The following is a 19,644-nucleotide window of genomic DNA, read 5'->3' on the forward strand; positions in this document are numbered from 1 at the left end:
ACATTTCACGTGTGCAGACACCAACCAGGTGAAGAAATCAGGAGCTACAAACTGAAAAAATCCACTGGAGACTGAGGTTTTGGGCAGCTTGCCACGACCTTGTGGCAAGTCAGGCAGCCTTCCTGGTCACCACTAACAGTCCTCCTTTCTCTCCCATCCTTTCTGCTAGCAGCTTGGCTCCAGCAATCCTCAGCCTGCTTCCTGCTACCTTCAGGGGCAGTGAGTAACTAAGCTAACCTGGTAGCCGATTTTCAAGGTTCACCACATCCTTAGATGAGAAACGTTTTTTGTGTTTTTTTTCTGTCAGCAGGCATTTCCAAATACTGTTAACTGAAACTAGGCTGACATTCAATGCAAATAAATTTCTTCACAGTGCCCTAAAGGTATGCAAGTCTACAAGTGGTTTAAGAGACAGAAAAGGAAAAGAAGGAAAGGCTGCCCATCCCACTTGTGCTAAAACCCAATGCAAGGCAGCTGCTGTCCCCTCTGGCTGCCAACTTGCTGCAGGTTCTCTTGATACCTTGTTGAAAGTTCTGGGTTGCTAAAAGACCTCACGGTGCACTGCCCAGAGAGACGCCCCTGCCTAGCCCAGCACACCAGCCTGCAGTTAGAGCCTATGAAGGAGGTTTCCATGGATTATGACAACTAATTATCCCGTCTTTCCCTGAGGAAAATATTTGCTTACAAGGGAGGATTTTGACTGTCACTTCTGTCAGGTGTGCCACCAGTTTAACCAGCCCCTCCCTCTGGATCCTGTGCTGCACTGCCCCCTGTGCTGGCACTGCTATTGCAGCACCAGCAATAGGTTAAACCAGTGTCCACACTGAGCTGCTGTTCTGGCTGGGTTTTGTTGGTTTGGCTTTTTTAAACATAAGTTTCCATATCAGGTTTCTGGGTAGCCCTGGAAATTGCTGGGCTATGCAGTGGTGACAGGGACAGAGGAACTGAGGACGAGCTGCTATAAGAGCACTGTCCCCAAAGAAACCTTCCTCAGAGGAGATGGGAGCAGTCCTGATGCTGCCCAAGCAAAGGCTCGAGTCAGCTGCTGACAAAGGCAAACACAGCCCTGGTGAGCCAGGTGTCATCATACAGGTTTAAACCAAAGACTAGCCAAAGGGATAATGAGCTATGGAAACTCCTGCTCTTTGGTGATGCAGGCTGTGGTTTCACAGTGCATCAAAGCAGAGGCAGTGCAATCCCATTTCCCTCTCCCCTCTTTTACACCTGCACTACAGCCGGTTTGGACCCAGAGTAAGATGACTCAGGTCACTTATGCAACAGAGAACTGAACAAAAAGAACCCAATGTTTTCCATCAATTAAATAAAGAGAATGGCTCTTTACAAATACAAATAAGCACTGCTGCTTGCTGAAGGAGGAGCCAGGAAAAAACCCAGGGAGACTGAGCACACCTGCAAACATCACAGCAACATCAGATGGCAATGAGTGGCATCCCTACTCCTGCTCATGCAATCCTGGTCCGTGCACATTCATGCTGTTTTTCTCCATCAGCTGGTAAATTTGACTCTCTAATTTGAGGGAGGGTTGCTTTCTAGCCTAAGGAATCTCAGAAAGGTTTAAATACCTTATGTTCGCAACTCTTCATGCCACTGGGTGTCACAACAATCAGTTTTCTGGAGGAGGAAACAAACACAATTTGCTGGCAAAAAATGGAAGTCTTGGCTTGTGTATGCTAATCTGCACTGCATACTATCCTGCTAGAGGCTCAGAGAGAAAACTTCATTCCAGAGGCTTGTGGTCCAATGAATGTATCAGTAAGCCCCAACGACAGGTAGGAGACAGCCATGAAATGCATCTGCAGTGCCAGGAAGCTCAGCCACAGCTGGCAGGTTCTAAAAAGAACCAGGAGAAAAACATTATCCCCAAAAACACACACTACTTGGAAGATGACTCAGTTCTGCCAAGCAGTTAGCTGGATTTTGATTTAGTGATATGCTGGCTCGACTTATTAATCAGGTTTATAGTGAAGTACCTAAGAGTTACCATATTTAACACTGCAGCACAGAATTTTCATGGAAGATGATGATGTGAGTAAGACCATTACTACAGAAAAGATGAGTATGCTAAGAACATCTTAGTGAAGAGGAGCAAATACTGCAAATAACTGAGGAGTTTGTCAGTCACTTAAAAATGCAAGTTTATTCATATAGATATACTACAAAGGACTGGTTAAAATGTTTCATGGGATTTTCTAAAATATGAGAACCACAATAAACACAGTCCAGACTATTTTAAACAGCTTTGCATAAGCATGTGATGATCCTTGTTTTAGTTTGGGCATGAGAGCTTTACTGTTCCAACAGATCCTGAACTACAGGATGTCTTGCATTGTTTCCAAGTAGTTTGGGTTACAGCAAAACAACAGAACAGAACAAAGTGTTACCAGCAAGAACTGGCTGGAACAAGTTGTGACAGTTAAAAAATTTCCCATCTGAAAAAGCAAAAATTCACTGATTATAAAATGAAAAGCAATGTCCCTACCATTATTACCCTAGTAGCTTTTTTTTCCTAGAAGAAAACATAAATACTGCTATGGATGTGCTTCACAAAACTTGATCTCATGACCCAGTAAGGCTACTGTTTTACAAAACTCAAAATAGCAGGCTTTGCTTCTGTGCCAGGGAGAAAAATGGGAAAGTTATGTACTTCTTTTTCTTCAGATGCTAGAAAATGACAGCTATAGTTCTTTGATTTTACTTCCAACAATGTGTGCTGAACCAAAATACTTCTTATTTGGTAAACCTGGACATTGATTTAATGCAAAACAGGACAGAGAAGGTAAAAAAGAATGCTGCATATAATTCCATGTATTAAAATTGCTGTGATCTGTCTGTATGTACTGGCCCTATCTGAACACCCCATCTACCCTTGCCCTCACACTGTCATCAGCTTTACAGTGAAAAGGTACAGCCAAACATTGTGCATTACACAGTAGCACGTATTGCTTTTAAGATGTACCTGAAATCCTACAGAAGCTCACTACTGCCTGCCTTACCAGGATTGCTGTGTGTAAAGAGAGGCTCTCGTGAGTGGAGATTGGCCACAGTGACCACGAGGCGATCGAGTCTAAAATCTGCGCTGACAGGAGGAAAAGTGCCAGCAAAACTTCAGCTCTAGGCACGAGGAGAGCAGACTTCAGGCTGCTCAGGAAGCTAATTAGTAAAATGGGAAAATGCCTTTGAGCACCTAAAGAATGTGGTCATCAGTCCCAGCCAGCACAGCTCTGTGAAGGGAAAGTCCTGCTTATCAAACCTGATTTCCTTTTATGACAAGCTAACCCACCCAGCTGATCAGGGGAAGCCAGCTGATCTAATCCTTCTGGATTTCAGTAAAGCTTTCCATACTGTCTCTCACAGGACCCTTCTGGACAAAATGTCCAGCACACAGCTAAGTAAACACATCATGGGATGGGTGAGCAACTGGCTCCCCATTGAGCTACTTCTGTTTATAACACATACCATTACTGTCTTGGGGGCTCCATTTGCATGGAGGGAGGAAAATCATCAGAAATCCAGAGTTAATAAATACTGATTTACCTAAGCTGACTGCATGTACTTGGCACTTGCATCCTTACACTACACCAGAGATAAAGGGCACTGGTAATGTCATGTGTACAGTTACAAGGCAGTGCAGAACCAGTACAGGCAGCACCAGCGTGGGTCTGGTATGCAAATAAAACTCAATCCTATTCCTGTTTAACTACTTGTGCATTCACACTGTAACTGCATCTGCCAGTCTTCAGCACTGGCACAACAAACCACAAACACATGGAGCAATCCCAAGTCTGGCCTCACTCTTTATAAGCTCTACACAAAGGAAGCACCAGGGTTGTACCACACATACTCCAGCTTCTTTTGGAGTGCCAGGTTTGGAACAGCAGGTGATGCTAGCCACAGCTTAGCACCAGCCACAGCTGTACAGCCTGGCTGCAGGTGATACTTGCTCCAGGGTGTGAAGAATGTAATTATGTGTTATGTGTAATACATGGGGGTTTCCCATTCGGTCAGGTAACCCACCTGCATTGCTGCCTTATCTTCAGAAGCAAAAAGCTTTGACTATAAAAGAAAAATCCCCATTATTAATATGAAAAAAAGAACCACGAATTTTCTCTACAAGGAAAAATACTAGCAAAAATGTCATAAAAAAGGCAACATTCACCATTGCCTTTATAAAAATTAGGCAACGTTCACAGTTAATATATTGTAGACAGCTTATTTCATCATCTCTGAATACAAGATGGGATGCTCTGCTGCATTGCAAAACAAGGTATGAACAAACACCCACTGCTCTCAGAACCACCACCTGAGTTATACAATCCCATACAAGCTCCAAACTTTAGAATTAAAGGACTTGCTGGGAATTTGGGTACTGAATACTATGGAAATGTGCTCTAGTCATATGGGTCCCTGATTGCCATCTTCCCATTAATTTTTGTTCAAGAAGTCATTAGTGATGTTTTCCATACATTATTAAAGCTGATCAAGAACAAACCATCAATGGATGATATTTTGTGGCAGACTAAATAATGACCCAAGCCTACTCAAATTCCAGGTTGTTGTACAACTGAAGTATTGGGAAGAAAGGCCCTAGGGGTTTTCAGAAACTGAGCTATCGCTGGCAGCTGAAATAACACAGACCTTTCTAAATGCGCCATTAGCTGCACAAATGTGCTGATTGTTGCACAAACCCACACAGAATTCTCAGATAACCAACCCAAAACCAGAAGCAGAGGTGCTTATCTTATCTACACTAAACTATCTGACATGAGGGAAGCTGAAATGTGGAGGCATGAACAGAAATTCAAGAAGCTTTGTGAGCTCCACAATTCACTATACATCTGATTATCCCCAACTCAGTTATCACATAGGGTTAGCATTATCCTTTATTGAAGCCACCAAACAGTGAACTGCAGCTTCTTTTCTGCAATGAACTTGAAAAATACATATTCAAGGGGCTTTAATTGTAAAGCATGAAGAAAAAAATTAACCAATCTCAATTTCTGACAACTTATGAGGCTTTTCCCAAATGTCTTGAAAAAAAATCAAAGAGAATTTTGGAATAATTAAAGCCAGTATGAGAAGTGCACAGCAGAGAATGAAGGTAAGGAGTTAAGCTGCATTAACTTGGCATTCTTTCAAGGAGATTTGTGTGCAACAACTAAAACTGCCTGGTAATCTCCCCCTTCTCCTCAGTGCCTCCTCCCTCACAACTTCATCATTTCCCTGTTTACTGCTGAGGCTGAAACCTCTTCAATTGAAGTAAAACAAAAAGGGGTTTTTTCACCTTCAAGTTTTTGCAGTCTCACCTCCAAACCCAAAACCTCCGAAGGAATTGCTCCCCAGAGACTTTCCTGTTCAAGGACTTGGTCTCTTGGCCTTCTCTAGCCCCAACACTGCCCAGAGCCTCAAAACCTGGTAGGTGACTAAGCCAAAATCCCAAAGTACACTACACATAGAGTATTTTCCCTAAATAAATGTCAGCTTCAGAGCTGTTTAATTATAGAAGACATCTCTTAAATCCACTACTTGCACTGCAAATAAATCAGTCCAAAGGACTGGACTCAGACTCACAGCTCAAGCTTCTTCCTTCTGCTTTTGCCCTATATCCTCATATAAACCTGAGCAAATAAGGTCTTCCTAACTTCCCCACAATGAAACCAGTAATGTTGTAAGGCTTTCAACATCAGGCCATGGAGAGAACAAACATGAATGTAGGAATTATCTCAAGACACACACACCAGAAAAACTGATATTAACTTTACGCAAAGAGCCAAATAGCTCAGATGGAAAATACAGCTCAGAGCATAAAATTTCTCTTAAAATACAATTAAAAGGCAGGCAATTATCACAGAAACACTAAAAGTCATCAAGCATTTTGATGACAATTTCATAGAATTGGAAGTTTAAAAAATAACATTGAAAGGAGACACCAAGAATTTCAAAAACCTCTGTTTTATTTGTACAGAGTAAAATACATCATATAGTGAACACTGTTTCCCACCCATAATCTAAAACCATTATTAAGTGTTTTCTTTTCACCAAACATCCTGGCCAGAAGCACAGACAATGGAAATGGGAATGCTAATTAGTCTCTCTCTGCCAGAGCTACAAGGTGCACATCAATCTCTGCTTCTGTAAGGATCCTGAAAGAACAAAAAGAAATCTTAAATAGCTTAAATGATTCTTCCCCTTAAGCTCCAATATTACAACCTAATATCCATACAAATAAGTTTTACAGCAATGCATCTTTCTGCCCTTTAAAGCCTTGCTGCCAGTGCCACAGGCTGACATCCCAATTCTCTTGAAAAATAAAGGAAGAATGAAAGGCACTAGAGAGCAAGGAGATAACAAATGACAGAAAAATAACAGGTAATTGAGTAATGCATTTGCAAGTTGAGACCTAGTGAGAAGGCAGCTTGATCCCTTGAGTGGCAGGAGAAAAGGGCTCATGCAGCTCCTGTGTGCTTTCTCACAAACACTGTGCTGCTCTGTTGGTGTTTTGTATTTGGTGGTGTCTTCAGCACACACCACCAGATACAAAACCACCCACCATCATCATGTCCACCTTAAAAACATTAGGAAGGAAGCACTTAAAGGACTGAACCTGTAGGACCCAAAGGTTTGAAGACTCTCTTCAGTCCCCACTTCCCAAGTAGTTAGACTAAAGTAACAGCAGCCTTTGTTCCCAATTTTACTTTTTTCCTCTCTTCTTTTTAAATAAAAAGCTCAAAAACCCCCTCAATTAAAGACTAAAGCAGAAATAACTGAATCCCTCTGCAGCAAGCCAGATTTACCTAAATTTTAGGTAAGCCATACCTGGAGGGTTCTTTTTGCATTATAAAAACTCCCCCAAGTATTTCTCCCACATTTCATGCACACTCCTGCAGCTATACAGTGTGCTGTGAGCAGGCTGCCAAGTACACTGTATCCCACGTGAAACATTCCTGCCCTTCAGGAAAGACTCCCAGGCACTGCCTTGATGCACTGCCCAGGTGATCCTGGTGCACACAGTGTGCTGCAGGCAATAATGGAGCAGGGAAGAAATTGCAGGTGCCTTGCTCTCATGCTAGATGGGACTGCAGAGTACTCACAAAGTAGATAGTTCAGCCATTTTCAAATCACTAGTGATTTTTTAAATCCATGATCTTTTAATCTTACCCAATTTAAATACAGTTTTTCAAACTGTACAAGTCCATAATCTATTAACTACATATTTTAGATGTTAAGAAATCCTAATAAATAAAAGATAAGCATGAATAATTTAAAGATTCATTTTAGAAAAAGAATAAAGAATTTAAGGGTCTTGTAAATAGTCCATAATATAAACCAGACTCTACTGCATTAGTTAGTATGACTGATTTGGAAGTGGACTCCAGATACCATTACTATGAAAAATTTTTATGCCTCTAAGCACGAAAACATGTCTAGGCCAGATGTAACTACATTTCAATCATCACAGAAAGACATACCCTTTTAAGACATGAAAGAGATCACTTTTCTCTGCTAAATCCCTTAACCATGTCACACATTTTAAAACTGTATTATTCTTTTTACACAATGTTTTCTACCCCTACACATTTTGAAGAGTTGCAAGTAAAAAGCCCTTCAAAACTTCAATCTCTTAAATTTATCTCTTTTTCTTAATTTACAATTACACAAGAAGGTAAAACTAATTGCACATAATCAGAGAAACACACCAAGTTTTATCAACACTGATTGCTTACCTGAACTTAGGATTTTCCACTGTGACTACACCAACTTCTATTTCTGAAGGTTTGAAATCAATGGATAGTACAGTAGACAGGCATGTTATTGCTGTCTGAAAGATGAAAAAAAACCCTGTCATTAGAAAGAAAGCACAAATTCTTCTCTTCTTTTTTTTTTTTTCTCTTAATAGACATAGCATTAACAACTATTCTTCCTTCTGGTTTAAAGTTACTTCCTCTCACTTCAAAATCTCAGCTTAGAAATTCCAAATAGTTTCCCCTTGCTACAGAATACAGCCCCTCTCCAGTCCTCTCCCTAAAAGCCCAATCTACAAAAAGCAAAGGGACATGTTTTCATAGCAGAAAAAGACACAACAAAACCAAAACCTTCTATCATGCAAAGATACTGTTTGAAATACCTTCTAATATGAAGAATATTTTAAATGTCACTAAAAGTTAAGTCATACTGGTATCCCTAAAATCAAGCACTGTAGTTACCAAACACCAGCTACAGTGGGAGTGCTACAATTACAGAATCTGCTTCAGCTAACATAAAGCAAAAAAAGCAGATTAGATGACCATTCAAATACTTGCAGAATAGCTTCAAATGATTTTCTGGTTGGAACAGCTGTATTTGCTCTGGCAGCAATACAGAACTGTAGGGAAAGAGGGAATGCCTAACAACATTTCTCTGCATTGCAAGCCTACATGCAGCATATTCATTAAAAATACTTTAAACAAGTTTTAATTTCCTTCTGCTGGCCTACCTCTACTGTTTGTTCATATGTCCAATCAAATTTCTTCTTTACTTTCTTTTCAAGGAAACTGGTTGACTCTGTCTGTTTAACTCCTGCAGCTGTGGCCTTGAATCCACAATAGTAACCTGCTGGGTCACACTTGTATACCTGAGGGCCGTGCTCCTCATCAATACCAATCAAAATCATACCTGGAAGAGAAAATTTGTTAATTGATTTATTTTCCCCATTTTAGCAATTTAATTCAACTGAAGAGCAGAATGTCTCTGTGACAAAACATGCATACACAGCAGTACATCTTTGGGAATCAGTCCCATACCTGGAGATGTGATTTCCTTTTTATCTCTGATTTGCCATTTCTTGACAGCATCTCCTTACCAGGTGTACAGCCCAGTTCAGCAGAAACTATTTTTCTGTCATTCCCAAAGAAGGCATTCTCATTGAACATACAAACATTGTTGCCATGCTCAGTGTGTAGAGAACCACAAAGTCAGGAAATATAAAAGTTTTATCCTGATAGAAAGTTTACCAAGCCACAGCTCACATCCTGTGTTATGTGACACAAATGTGTAAACAATATTTCAATTACCATGTGCTTTTACTAGAAAGCAACTTTACAAACATACTGAAATGAATGGAAATATTAAAAAGAAATTTAGATTTCTTGTTTGTAACCTTGAAAAACAGTGCATTACATACCTTTTCATCTTTAAATTAAAAAAAAAATTCTGAAATGAAAAGTGGAAATATCAGGACATAACTGAGTCCTTGAATATCATCTGACTAAGTATTGTGAAGCTGGAAGTTTTCAAGGAACACAAACTGACCACATCACTGACATTCATGTGCTCACCCTCACTTCTTGATTTACAGCTGCATTGTCTCAATATGTATATTAAAAAAAAGTCAAAACCAATACTTGCAATAAAAACCCAAAACAGAACAAGGTCATGGTTTTCAATTATTTTCACTTTACAATTGTGTAACTTTTAACTACTAGTTAGAGATGATAAACTTCTGAGCAGCTATTACTAAAACAGAAAAAAAAGTCCCCTCATATTTTCAAAAAGACTAAGTGAAGAAAAGAAAAATGCATTTTTATTCATGTATTTTTAAAAAGGAATTTCCAGCAGTATCAAGGCATGGGAAATGTCAACGGAAGACAGAAAGAATCTTTCCTGAAAATTACAAGCACACAAGCAGAGGAGAATTGCCCCATCATGGAAACTGTGGTGCAACTCTGAATGTTGCCTCTTTAGTGAGAAGTCTTAGTGCCTACTATGATTACGAGAAGTGATTCATCAATTCTGAAACTATTCTCCTTAAAAAAAAACAACAAAACCTAAAACCCAACCAATGAAAAAGAAACTCAGACAGAATGTTTAATGAAAAAGTAATTGAGGAAACCTGTTAAGTGTTTTACCTCAGTTCCTGAACAGCCTAACAGTTTGTTTATAATTTGCTTACGGCCAAACACAAAAGAAAACACAAGTCAGAACCAAGCCCAGAACACAGAGATGACCAGGAACATCTACAAAAAATGACTCAACACACAATTTCTTTTTAAGCTGCATTTGCTGTTATAAAACAAGACATGTAGAAATATTTGCAAGGGAAATATTTTAGACACTTTTTCCTCTAAATTATATATACAATAGCTAAGTTAGGAGAAAAAATTTTGTAAATCTGTCCTATACATACTACTTAGATAAAAAAGCCACAAAACCTGCACAAAGATACCTGCACTCTCCATCTGTCTCTTTTACACTGCTGTTTACCCAGACACAGTGCACTGGGCTTGCATGGCAAGGTTTTGGTAGTGAGAGGGCTGCAGGGCTGGCTGCTGTGAGAAGCTGCCAGAAGCTTCCCCTGCGTCCAAAGGAGCCCAAGCCAGCTGGCTCCAAGAGCAGCCTGCTGCTGGCTCAGGCCAAGCCCATCCACAGTGGTGGTAGTGCCTCTGGGATAACATATTCAAGAAGGAAAAAAAAAAGAAGGACATTGCAGAGAGAGAAGAGAGGAGTGAGAATACGTGAGAGGAACAACTTTGCAGGCACTGAGGCAAATGATGGAGGGAAGGAGCTGCCAGAGCTGAGACTCCCCTGCAGCCTGTGGTGTGAGGCAGCTGTGGCCCAGCAGCCCATGGACACCCATGGTGGACAGACATCCACCTGCAGCCCCTGGAGGAGCCCACACTGGAGCATGTGGATGCCTGGAGGAGGCTGTGGCCACATGTGGAGCCTGTCCTGGGACAGGCTTCTGGCAGGACCAGTGGTGCTGTGGAGAAAGGAGCCCACACTGGAGCAGCCTGTTCCTGCAGGACTGCACCCCACATAAGGTGGGCTCCTTGCTGGAGCAGTTTGTGAAGAACTGCAGCCTGTGAGAAGGACTCACTTTGAGGAAGTTCCTGGAGCACTGTCTCCTGTGGGAGACACACTGGAGCACAGGAGGAGTGTGAGGAGTCCTCCCCCTGAGGAAGATGTAGCAGCAGAAAAACAATGTACTATGTACTGACCACAGACCCCTTCCTATCTCCCTGTGCCATTGTGGGAGAGGTAGAGAACCAGGACTAAAGTTAAATCTGTGAAGGAGGCAAGTGTTTTGAAGATTTGGTTTTGCTTGTTAATAATTCAGGTAATTTCCCCAAGGTGGATCTGTTTTGCCATGGTGGTAATTGGTGAGTGATCCCTCCCTGCCCTTATCTTGACCCAAAGGCTTTCCATGGTATTTTTTCTTCTCTATGTCTAGCTGAGGAAAGGAGTGATGGAGAGCCTTTTGCAGACACTTGGCATCCATCCAGGGTCAAGCCACCACAAACAGACACAGTTACAAAGAGCATCTCCTGCTCACAGATACCACTGCACAGTGCAAACACATCAGGACCCCCAAAATCTAAGGTGAAATAGTACCAGAGAGGCTACATTATTTCAAATGCTGAGTTAGTGGTAAAATCAGGGCTCCAGTTCAAGACCTACAACACTGCTCTTTCATCCAGCTGCTCATCCCCCTTACACCCTCAGTTACCCATTTTGAAAATGGGTGAGAATTTCTTCCATAAGAATTTGCAAAGTTAGAGAAGAAACAGTAAAGATCATTCTCATAGACTGTACTTACAGCAACCAAGGGGCCTCATTTCAGCATTCTGTGTATAGACCTGAGAAATATCTGCAATCCTTTTACACAGCATGTCCACAGGGATGTCATATCCATACTTGTACTTCCAGTTAGCAGCCTCATAGCGGGCTCTCTGCACCTGGGATCTGCTGTCAGCTAGACAAAGAGAACTAATATTAATTCCACTGAATATGTGCCATCTTTATTTCTAGCACTGCCTAAGAATATAAATTCCAGGTCCAACTTTACATTGTCTTTAAATATACCCATGAGAACTAGGTAAGTTCTCCAAAACCAGATTGGTGAATTAAATACCTGTCATTCCTGTCATCACACAACCAATATTTTCAGTAATCTTGAATAAATGAGTCACTGTGTTGGAATCCAGTAACTTGTCCTAAAGAGGAAACAGAAATAATGCAATAGCAAACACTGTCCTCGAAGTAAAAAAAACCAACCAAACAAAAAACCCCCAAACCCTGAATCCTCTTTTTTTTACAGCAGAGCCCAAAAGGACCCATAACAGCCACAAACTGTCTTTCAGGCTTCCCAATTTTTACTGCTGTAGGAATGCAAAGGAAGAAATTGGAGAACTGGGAAGAATAAAACCACAGATCTGGAGAAGGAGAACAAGAAGAACATGATCAACATCACAGTCCTTTTCCCTCTGAGAACCCACATACAAAAGCTTGCTCTCCTATTGCATGCTGCCCTTCAAACATAAAAGAATTTCCCCCCTTTTTCAACAGTACATCACCACTGAGCTGAAACACTCTCAAAAACCTATGAAAAGCATGCTCTATGTGCTACTGGTTTTCTCAGCAGAAATTCAAGGAATCAGGGAACTGCTTGTGGACAACTCAGCCTTTACAAGCCAGAGCAATGAATGCATGCCCAATACAGCAGGGTCAACTTATATTTTAGATTTATCCCTTCAACAATTACAGAGAAAACCAATATAGAATTACTTAGTGAGAAAATGTACAGTTGAGCACTACATGGAGCTAGAACTTGTAATATGCAGAAGGATAATTATTTATTCAGTTTAAGTAGCAATTTATGTCAGTGCTAATAAGAATAATATCAATATTGCTGAGTCTCACTGCATCTTTTTTACTCCTCTCCTTCCAGCCCTCCCCTCAAAACCAGACTACTTACAGGTACTTTCTTCTGTGTTACAATTACTGCAGAGTCCTTCCCACGAACAGCTACAGATGTAAGTCCACCTTGGTTTATGGCCTTAAATGCATATTCTAAAAAAGATACAAATGTTAATAAAAGACTTGTGTCAGAGACACTAGTAACAATTTCCCCCACCACACAAATCTCAAAGATTTCTGGCCTTTTAATACTTTAATACTTGTGCAACACTTTGTGTCCTTAAGCTCTTTAGTACAATGTGCATTGACTCTCTTCACAAAACCACTGTCACTGCTTCCTTCAAATGCTTCTTCTAACTTGACTTTTTGTTCAGTTCAAGCTTAACAGCAACAGAATAAGTTTTAGAACAAAAAGGCTGTTCTGAACTTGACCAAAATTGTCCAACTTTAATCTACAGTAACCATAAATTCTTACAGAATTCTTGACATGAATTTTAGTATTTTAAAGGATGTGTCTTTTCAAATTTTTTACCGATATAGATGAAAAGTGGTAAGATAACACAGGAGACAGGTTTTAACTATCATATTTTCTGACTTGACATTCAAACACTGCAATGCTTTTCTTCACTTTTTATAGTGAAAGCTACACAGATGCAAGTTAAAGTGTTGTTCATGTAAGTACAATGGATTAAGAAGCAAACACTAAAGTAACAGTCACGAAATTATCCATGAAAAAAATTTCTCCTGACTGATGCTTTCAAAAGCCTTAGGCACAAGAACTTTAAGAACCTGGCAATATTTGATAAACATTCAGAAATTCCTAATATCTGGTGGAGTGGTAAGTTTCACACAGCAGCTAAATGTAGGTGAGTTTTTGTGTTAGCCATGCATGTGAACCCAGAATTTAGAACATGTCTACAAACAGCATAGTAAATTGCTAAAACTATCCTAAAATAATGGGAGCAAGAAACTTGGCTATTTTAAAAGCTGCACTCAGACCTATAGAAGAGATTGCACAACAGAGGAGTAATAATCTGAAGATGAAAAAAACCCTCAAACCTTGCACATTAATGCTCAATCTGCAGAGTCATTGCTAGGGCAGGGCTCACTGTGGTGTATTTATGGCACTGTATTTACTACTCTCAGACATCAGAGCATTTACTATTTATTTATTTATTTTAGCATTTACTATTTATTTATTTATTTTAGCATTTACTATTTCCCTGTTTACTGGTTACCCAATGTGCCATAAGGGATGTTCCCCCTCTCCTCTCCCCCTGCACAGCTGTGCCCCCTGGGATGATGAGTGCCAGCCTGCAGCAGAGCACAAAGCCCAGAAGGCAGGAGCCAGCACTGCCTGCAAAAGGGCAATGCCCAAAGCCCGAGCACAGGCTCTGCACCTCTTGTCTGTTTGTCTGTACAGCCCCCTGAAGGCAGGGTGCAAAGCAGATGGACAGAGCCAGCCTTTCTGCACTGATGCCAGTGACAGGACCAACTCAGAGGTGACTGGAACAAACTGAAACAGGAGGCTCCACCCAAACACCTTACACATGTTTTACTGTGCTGGTGACTGAGCTCTGGAACAGGCTGCCTGTAAAACCCACCTGAAACACTCCTGGGCACCCAGCTCTGGGTGGGCCTCCGTGGGCAGGGCTTGGGGCCAGATAATCTCCAGAGGGCCCACCTAATGTCAGCCACTCTGTGCTTCTGTGGCACTGAGGTGGCAGCAGGGATCAATGCCTATCACAAACTGCGTTTTGCTCACAACTCCCAACAACCAGGCTTGAGAAACTGCAGCCCCTGATTCCCACCTCCACAGCTCAGTTTTCAAGCAAACAAGCCAAAAGGTGAAGTGGCTCTTACAATGTAACAAATCCGAGTTCCTAGTGCTGTTTTAACACTGTTTACTGCTATGTAAGTATTTCAGCAGCACTGCAGACGTTCCCTCTGAAAAGAGCAGTCCCTTTCTGTTTCCTGAATACACGGCAACAGCCAGAAATTTTACTGCAGTAATTTTTCTTTTCTCCCAAAACTCCACTGAGAAGAAACATCACCTTTGAAGACTGAAATTAATAGGTAGCAAGAGGACACTGATATTTTGAGGGATTTTAACCACAAAACTGTTAAGTTTTCTAATATGAAATCAAAGGCACATGAGTTTTTTGAGCTTTGGAAGCAGAAGACAGACCTAAGATGAAGTATAGGCATTTCAGTCCAATATCACTACACTGGAAATCTCTGTTCCCATACTGCCATATTCCAGAAAAAACTCAAGTTTTAAGGCAATTTTAGAGCAACACATGTTGCCCATCCTTGACAGCCCCTAGCTAACCTTAATCCAGCAAAGAGACAAAGACAAATCAAAACCACCTAGATGTGGACATTTGAGTGCAAGCAAACATGAGATTTCTGCCCATGCTGTGGCTAGATGCTGGCAAACAGGGACACCCATGTGGCACCATGCCCAAGTTACCAGCCTGGCTGTGATAAAGTGAGCTCATGCTTGCTTGAAGTTAACATCTACATATTTTTCTTCCTATAGCACATAGGTACTTAAAATAGCTTTAAGACAGCTTCAGGCTGTGTGTAGAAGCTCTCAAATACACATGCAGAAACTTGTTTCTAAGACACTGTTAAAAGGTATGGAGGTACCACACATTTCTCATACATCAACCTACTGGCTAAATACACCCCAGAGGCAGAAAACCAAGGCTCAGTTTCCTCTCTGCCACAGAATGCAGAAACCATTCCTAACAACAGCACTGTGACAGACAGTGGGAAGTGATGAGGACCAACCAGCCTGTTTTGGTGGCAGCTGAAGGTGGGAGCCCAGGAATCCTCTGCCACAGCACCACTGAAACCCTCTGTGAGGAAGCACTGTCCCTACCATCCCTACATATAAGGGACAAATAAACATTATAAATGCTCCAGATACACGACAGCATTCACATGTAGGTATCTAGTACAGGCACTTTCCTCATTCTTCCTTGCAGAAGGGACTGCTCAAGACTGGGCCACCTGTCCATGAGGCCTAATCCATACAGGCTTCTTCCTGAGAAAAACTCAAGGGCAGTCACAAAAAAACTACATGGCTGCCACGGGCAATTAATGCAATCTGACCCCAGCAAGCTCCTTTCTGGAGAACAGATGGATTTATGGACATAACATGCAGTGAATGTGCAGTGAAGGCGCTGCAGCTGGGGGAGGCAGCATCAGGATGATGCTGCAGAACAGTTCATGTGTCCCTGTTGAGAGGCTCCTCCAGGGGCACTCCCCAACTACTGTCCTGGCACACTGTGAGCTGGCTGTATCCCGCACAAGGGCACCAGGATGTGCTTCTGTACAATCTGGTGCACTGCAAAAATAGGAATAACAGAACCAGTGGCTTACAGAAGAAGCTGAAGCTTGGCTTCAGGTTATTCCAAGAAACCTGAAAACAAAGGATGGTTGCTGCTATCTCACAGGCCATGGAACAAGCGGCATTCAGGTGTAACAAGAAAGTGCATGAGTTACACGCAAGAACTGACTCTGTCACTCCGGCATGCAGGGTTGAGCTGTTCAAATCCCATTTCCAAGAGCTATCACAGCTCTCAGATCCCAAAAGGCAGCGCTCCGAGGCTTGGCAAGATTCACTGAAAGAAACACTAAAGGGAGACTGAACAGCCTCTGGAGAGCGGCAGCTTTGGTGTCCAATCATGGGAGATGGAACACCGGGGGCTCCGAGCAGGCCCTCCCGGCGGCGGGGGACACTCGAGAGCCATCCTGGCCCAAGGTTTCCTTATCTCATGCGAGGATCCCCTCCCGGGTCCCCACGCCGGCACGACCGGGACCGCCGCCGCTCCACGCTCCCACCAGGCTTCCCCCACACACGGAGACACCAGGCCAGGCGGGAGCCGGGACTCCCGAGCCGTGACAGGCGCCGCGTCCGCCCCTCCGCACAGGCCGCCGGCCGCGGCCCCGCTCGGCGGGGAGCGCGGGCAGGCCGGGCCCGTGACGGGGCAGTTCGGCGGCGGCGCCGCGGCCGGACACGCACCGACTTGGTAGAGGCGGCCCTCGGGCGAGAAGATGGTGATGTGCCGGTCGAAGCCGGCGCTGGAGCCGCGGGACATGGCGGGAGCGGCGCGGGCCGGGGGGAGCTGTCCGCGTGCAGGGCCCCGCCGCAGCCGCAGCCTCCGCCGGAGCGCTTCCGGGGCACGCGCACACCTCGCGCAGGCGCGCGCCGCTCCCGCACCGTCACGCTCCGGCACCGGCGCTGCGCATGCGCGAGCCCCGCGGCCGCCGCGCCGAGACGCGTCACGGAGGGCGCGAGCGGAAGGCGGGGCTTTGCTGAGCGCGAGCGGAAGGCGGGGCTTTGCTGAGCGGGCTACTGTGACAGTGGCAATGACACTGACAGTGAGGCTCGGCTCGGCTCGGCTCGGCTCGGCTCGTGGAACCCTGGAAGCCCGCCGGACGTGCCTGAGGGAACGCGCAGGCAACGGAATAAAAGCATCATCGCGGCATTCATCAGCACTGGATCAAAGTATCACCAGCCAGCCGGGAAAACAAAACCCCTCCTAAAATTCCGAACGAAGTATTTCCGCCTGTGCTCTTGAATGAGAGTAATTTTAAAGCAAGTACCTCAAAAAACCATGTTTAAGGTATTCGTAGGTAATTGTTGCCGCAGCTGCATTATAACGCGATGTTTAAAAGACTTTTCATCGGTGTCCAGTCCAAAGGGAATTTCCCCAATTGAAACTCGTGATTATAAGTTTTTTGCCTTTTAACATCTTGGAATTCCCCTGCTCTTTGTGGGAAGGCATTTTTTAAAAGCTGGTCATTAAAAGAGTTGGAAAAGCTGCATTTTGGTATCCACACCTCTACTTTGAAGTTATTATTAGGAGAGCTTATTCTTTGTTGAAATAGCAGAATAAAGGTGGATTTTGTGTATGCCATGCATTAAAAGTCTGTATTCTCAAATTTTTCAAAATACTTCTTGCTCATTAATACTATGGGAGAATAATGTCCTATGCATAACAAGACTCAGTTTGTCCCTTTTGTTAGGGACACACAGAACATGAACACGTATGACTGTGTCTGCTGGCTCACAACGGAGCCAGTCCTATCCAGTGTCTGTCTCCAAATGTGGCCAAAAGGGGGATACCCGAGGATTTAAGGGTTAGAGAGCATTTCATGATACACTCCCTGAATCCTCTCCCAGCCTCCAGCCATCTGGAGGGACTGCCCAAGGCAGGGATAGTGTCTGGTTATTTAGTAACCCTTCTGCTTCTCTTTCACAAACTTTCTGGTCTCCCCTTGAACCCACCTGTACTTCTTGAATCCACATGCCATGGCAAAGAGCTGGTCAGCAGAACAGCATGTTGTGTGGTTTTACCTGAAACCTCATCTTTTATCTGAACCTTCTATCTGCAAGTACCGCTTGATGCTTTTGCACTGACACAGCCAATGACAGATCCCTAGGCATTCCTTCCACAACATCATTTGTGATTCTTATGACCTCTGTAAGACCAGTTTCTCCAAGATGATGATCCATACCTTTACAGTTCTCTGATTCTCTGGAATGATTTTTTTTCTCCTGAGAAAAAGGGCATGAGAAAATCTAAGTAAATATCAAGTGTTCAGCCTGATTGCCAAATAGTAACCAAGAAAATCCTTATGTTTGGAATCAAAGACTCAGTATTTGAATTAGATAAAGAAAAGAGATAGTTCCTCAATTGCATGGATATGACAGGGTGGAAATGATGCTACTTTCAGGATATAGCTTCCAGAGTACAGCATTGTTCCAGAAGAGCAATCATGCTTTTGGTTTAATGTTAAATCACTACTGATGAGTTTGGCTATGGAGTCAAATTCTGTGTTGCAGGATCCTGAGGAAAACTGTTTCCACTGTCATCTTTTTAACATAGTAAGCAGTAAGTGGGAGATCTTGGAGGTGATAATAGCTGGAGTACAGGCTGAATCAGTTCTTTCTCAACTCTATCTTGCCCATGTGTCTGTCTCCATGTAGTATGCACCTGAAGAAGTCTGTAGGGTCATCACTGATGTTTCCCCTTTGGTTCCACAGAGGCCATTATTTCCTGTAAGGATCTACAGAGAAGTGTTTTAACAGCAAACAGAGAAAAAAAGACGTCACAAATCTGACATCAATGTTGTAATACCTTCCACTTGTAAATTCCATATTCTGTTCCATCATCCCCTAAATATACTAGTAATGTGTATTTAGGAAGTATTATTATTTAGAAGGCATTACAGTATCTCTTTAAGAACAGTTTTTGAGGTGAAACCCGAGTGATTGATTAGGGACATGTCTTGATTAAAAAGGAAGTAGAGGATGCATTTATTACAGCTATATGTGGATATTATGCATGCCTGTTAATGGCCAGGGTGAGGTAAAATACAGAATTCAATGACAATGAAATGGGTACCCACCCTGAAGGTGCAGTTTCTGCTCAGCCAGGGCTGACCTAAGGCAGAGCTGCTGCAGGGACCCACCTTCTGCAGGCTGACATTTGAACCCCACCCCACACAGGTACCAGTACTTGTGCCATGGTGCTAGCTGAGTGCAACAATGCCAGCTCTGACCTAGCCAAAACAGTTTTAAGACCCATCTCTGCATTGCTTTGGGCTGCAGGACCATCAGAGCGAGGACCAAAGGAGGGCTGTAACAGCACAGAGTGGCACCAGCTCAGGCCATGCACAGCTGCATACGGGGGTGTGGGAGCCTTGTACAGAGCAGCAGCTGCTAACTAAGCCCTCCTGCACAGGAGCAGACACACCCAATTTAAAAGCACTATTTCCACTTTCAAGGTGAAGTGGCAGTTCTCTAACTTAATTATAAAAGCAATCTTCTGACAAATTAGAAGTATTAAGGAATGAGAGAAGTAGATCCAATCCCTCTGCTTTTCCTGCTGGACTCCATAGGAGCTGTCATGTTCTGTCAGGAAAAGGGTCTGTGAT

At 42.9% G+C, this 19,644-nt stretch overlaps 1 protein-coding gene across 1 annotated transcript; it reads right to left on the reverse strand.

Moving 5' to 3' along the window:
• Window positions 1-5,951: 5,951 nt before the first annotated feature.
• Window positions 5,952-16,931, reverse strand: PSMA6 (proteasome 20S subunit alpha 6). The gene is made up of 7 exons (XM_005479837.4): window positions 16,724-16,931; window positions 12,749-12,843; window positions 11,906-11,987; window positions 11,591-11,746; window positions 8,492-8,670; window positions 7,743-7,837; window positions 5,952-6,161 (listed from the first exon to the last, which is right to left on the reverse strand). The coding sequence occupies exons 1-7, from the start codon at window positions 16,797-16,799 to the stop codon at window positions 6,104-6,106; spliced, it is 741 nt and encodes a 246-aa protein (XP_005479894.1). The 5' UTR covers window positions 16,800-16,931; the 3' UTR covers window positions 5,952-6,103.
• Between the last annotated feature and the right edge of the window lie 2,713 nt (window positions 16,932-19,644).

Source organism: Zonotrichia albicollis, chromosome 6 (assembly GCF_047830755.1).
Source record: "Zonotrichia albicollis isolate bZonAlb1 chromosome 6, bZonAlb1.hap1, whole genome shotgun sequence".
Lineage (NCBI taxonomy): Eukaryota > Metazoa > Chordata > Aves > Passeriformes > Passerellidae > Zonotrichia > Zonotrichia albicollis.

Excerpts from the sequence above, each read along its gene's own strand:
- PSMA6 (XM_005479837.4), bottom strand. The coding sequence starts at position 16,799 with ATGTCCCGCGGCTCCAGCGCCGGCTTCGACCGGCACATCACCATCTTC. Across the intron at positions 11,747-11,905 it reads TGTGATGACAGGAATGACAG|CTGACAGCAGATCCCAGGTG; the intron begins GTATTTAATTCA and ends CTCTTTGTCTAG. Across the intron at positions 6,162-7,742 it reads GTGGAAAATCCTAAGTTCAG|GATCCTTACAGAAGCAGAGA; the intron begins GTAAGCAATCAG and ends TTGTTCTTTCAG.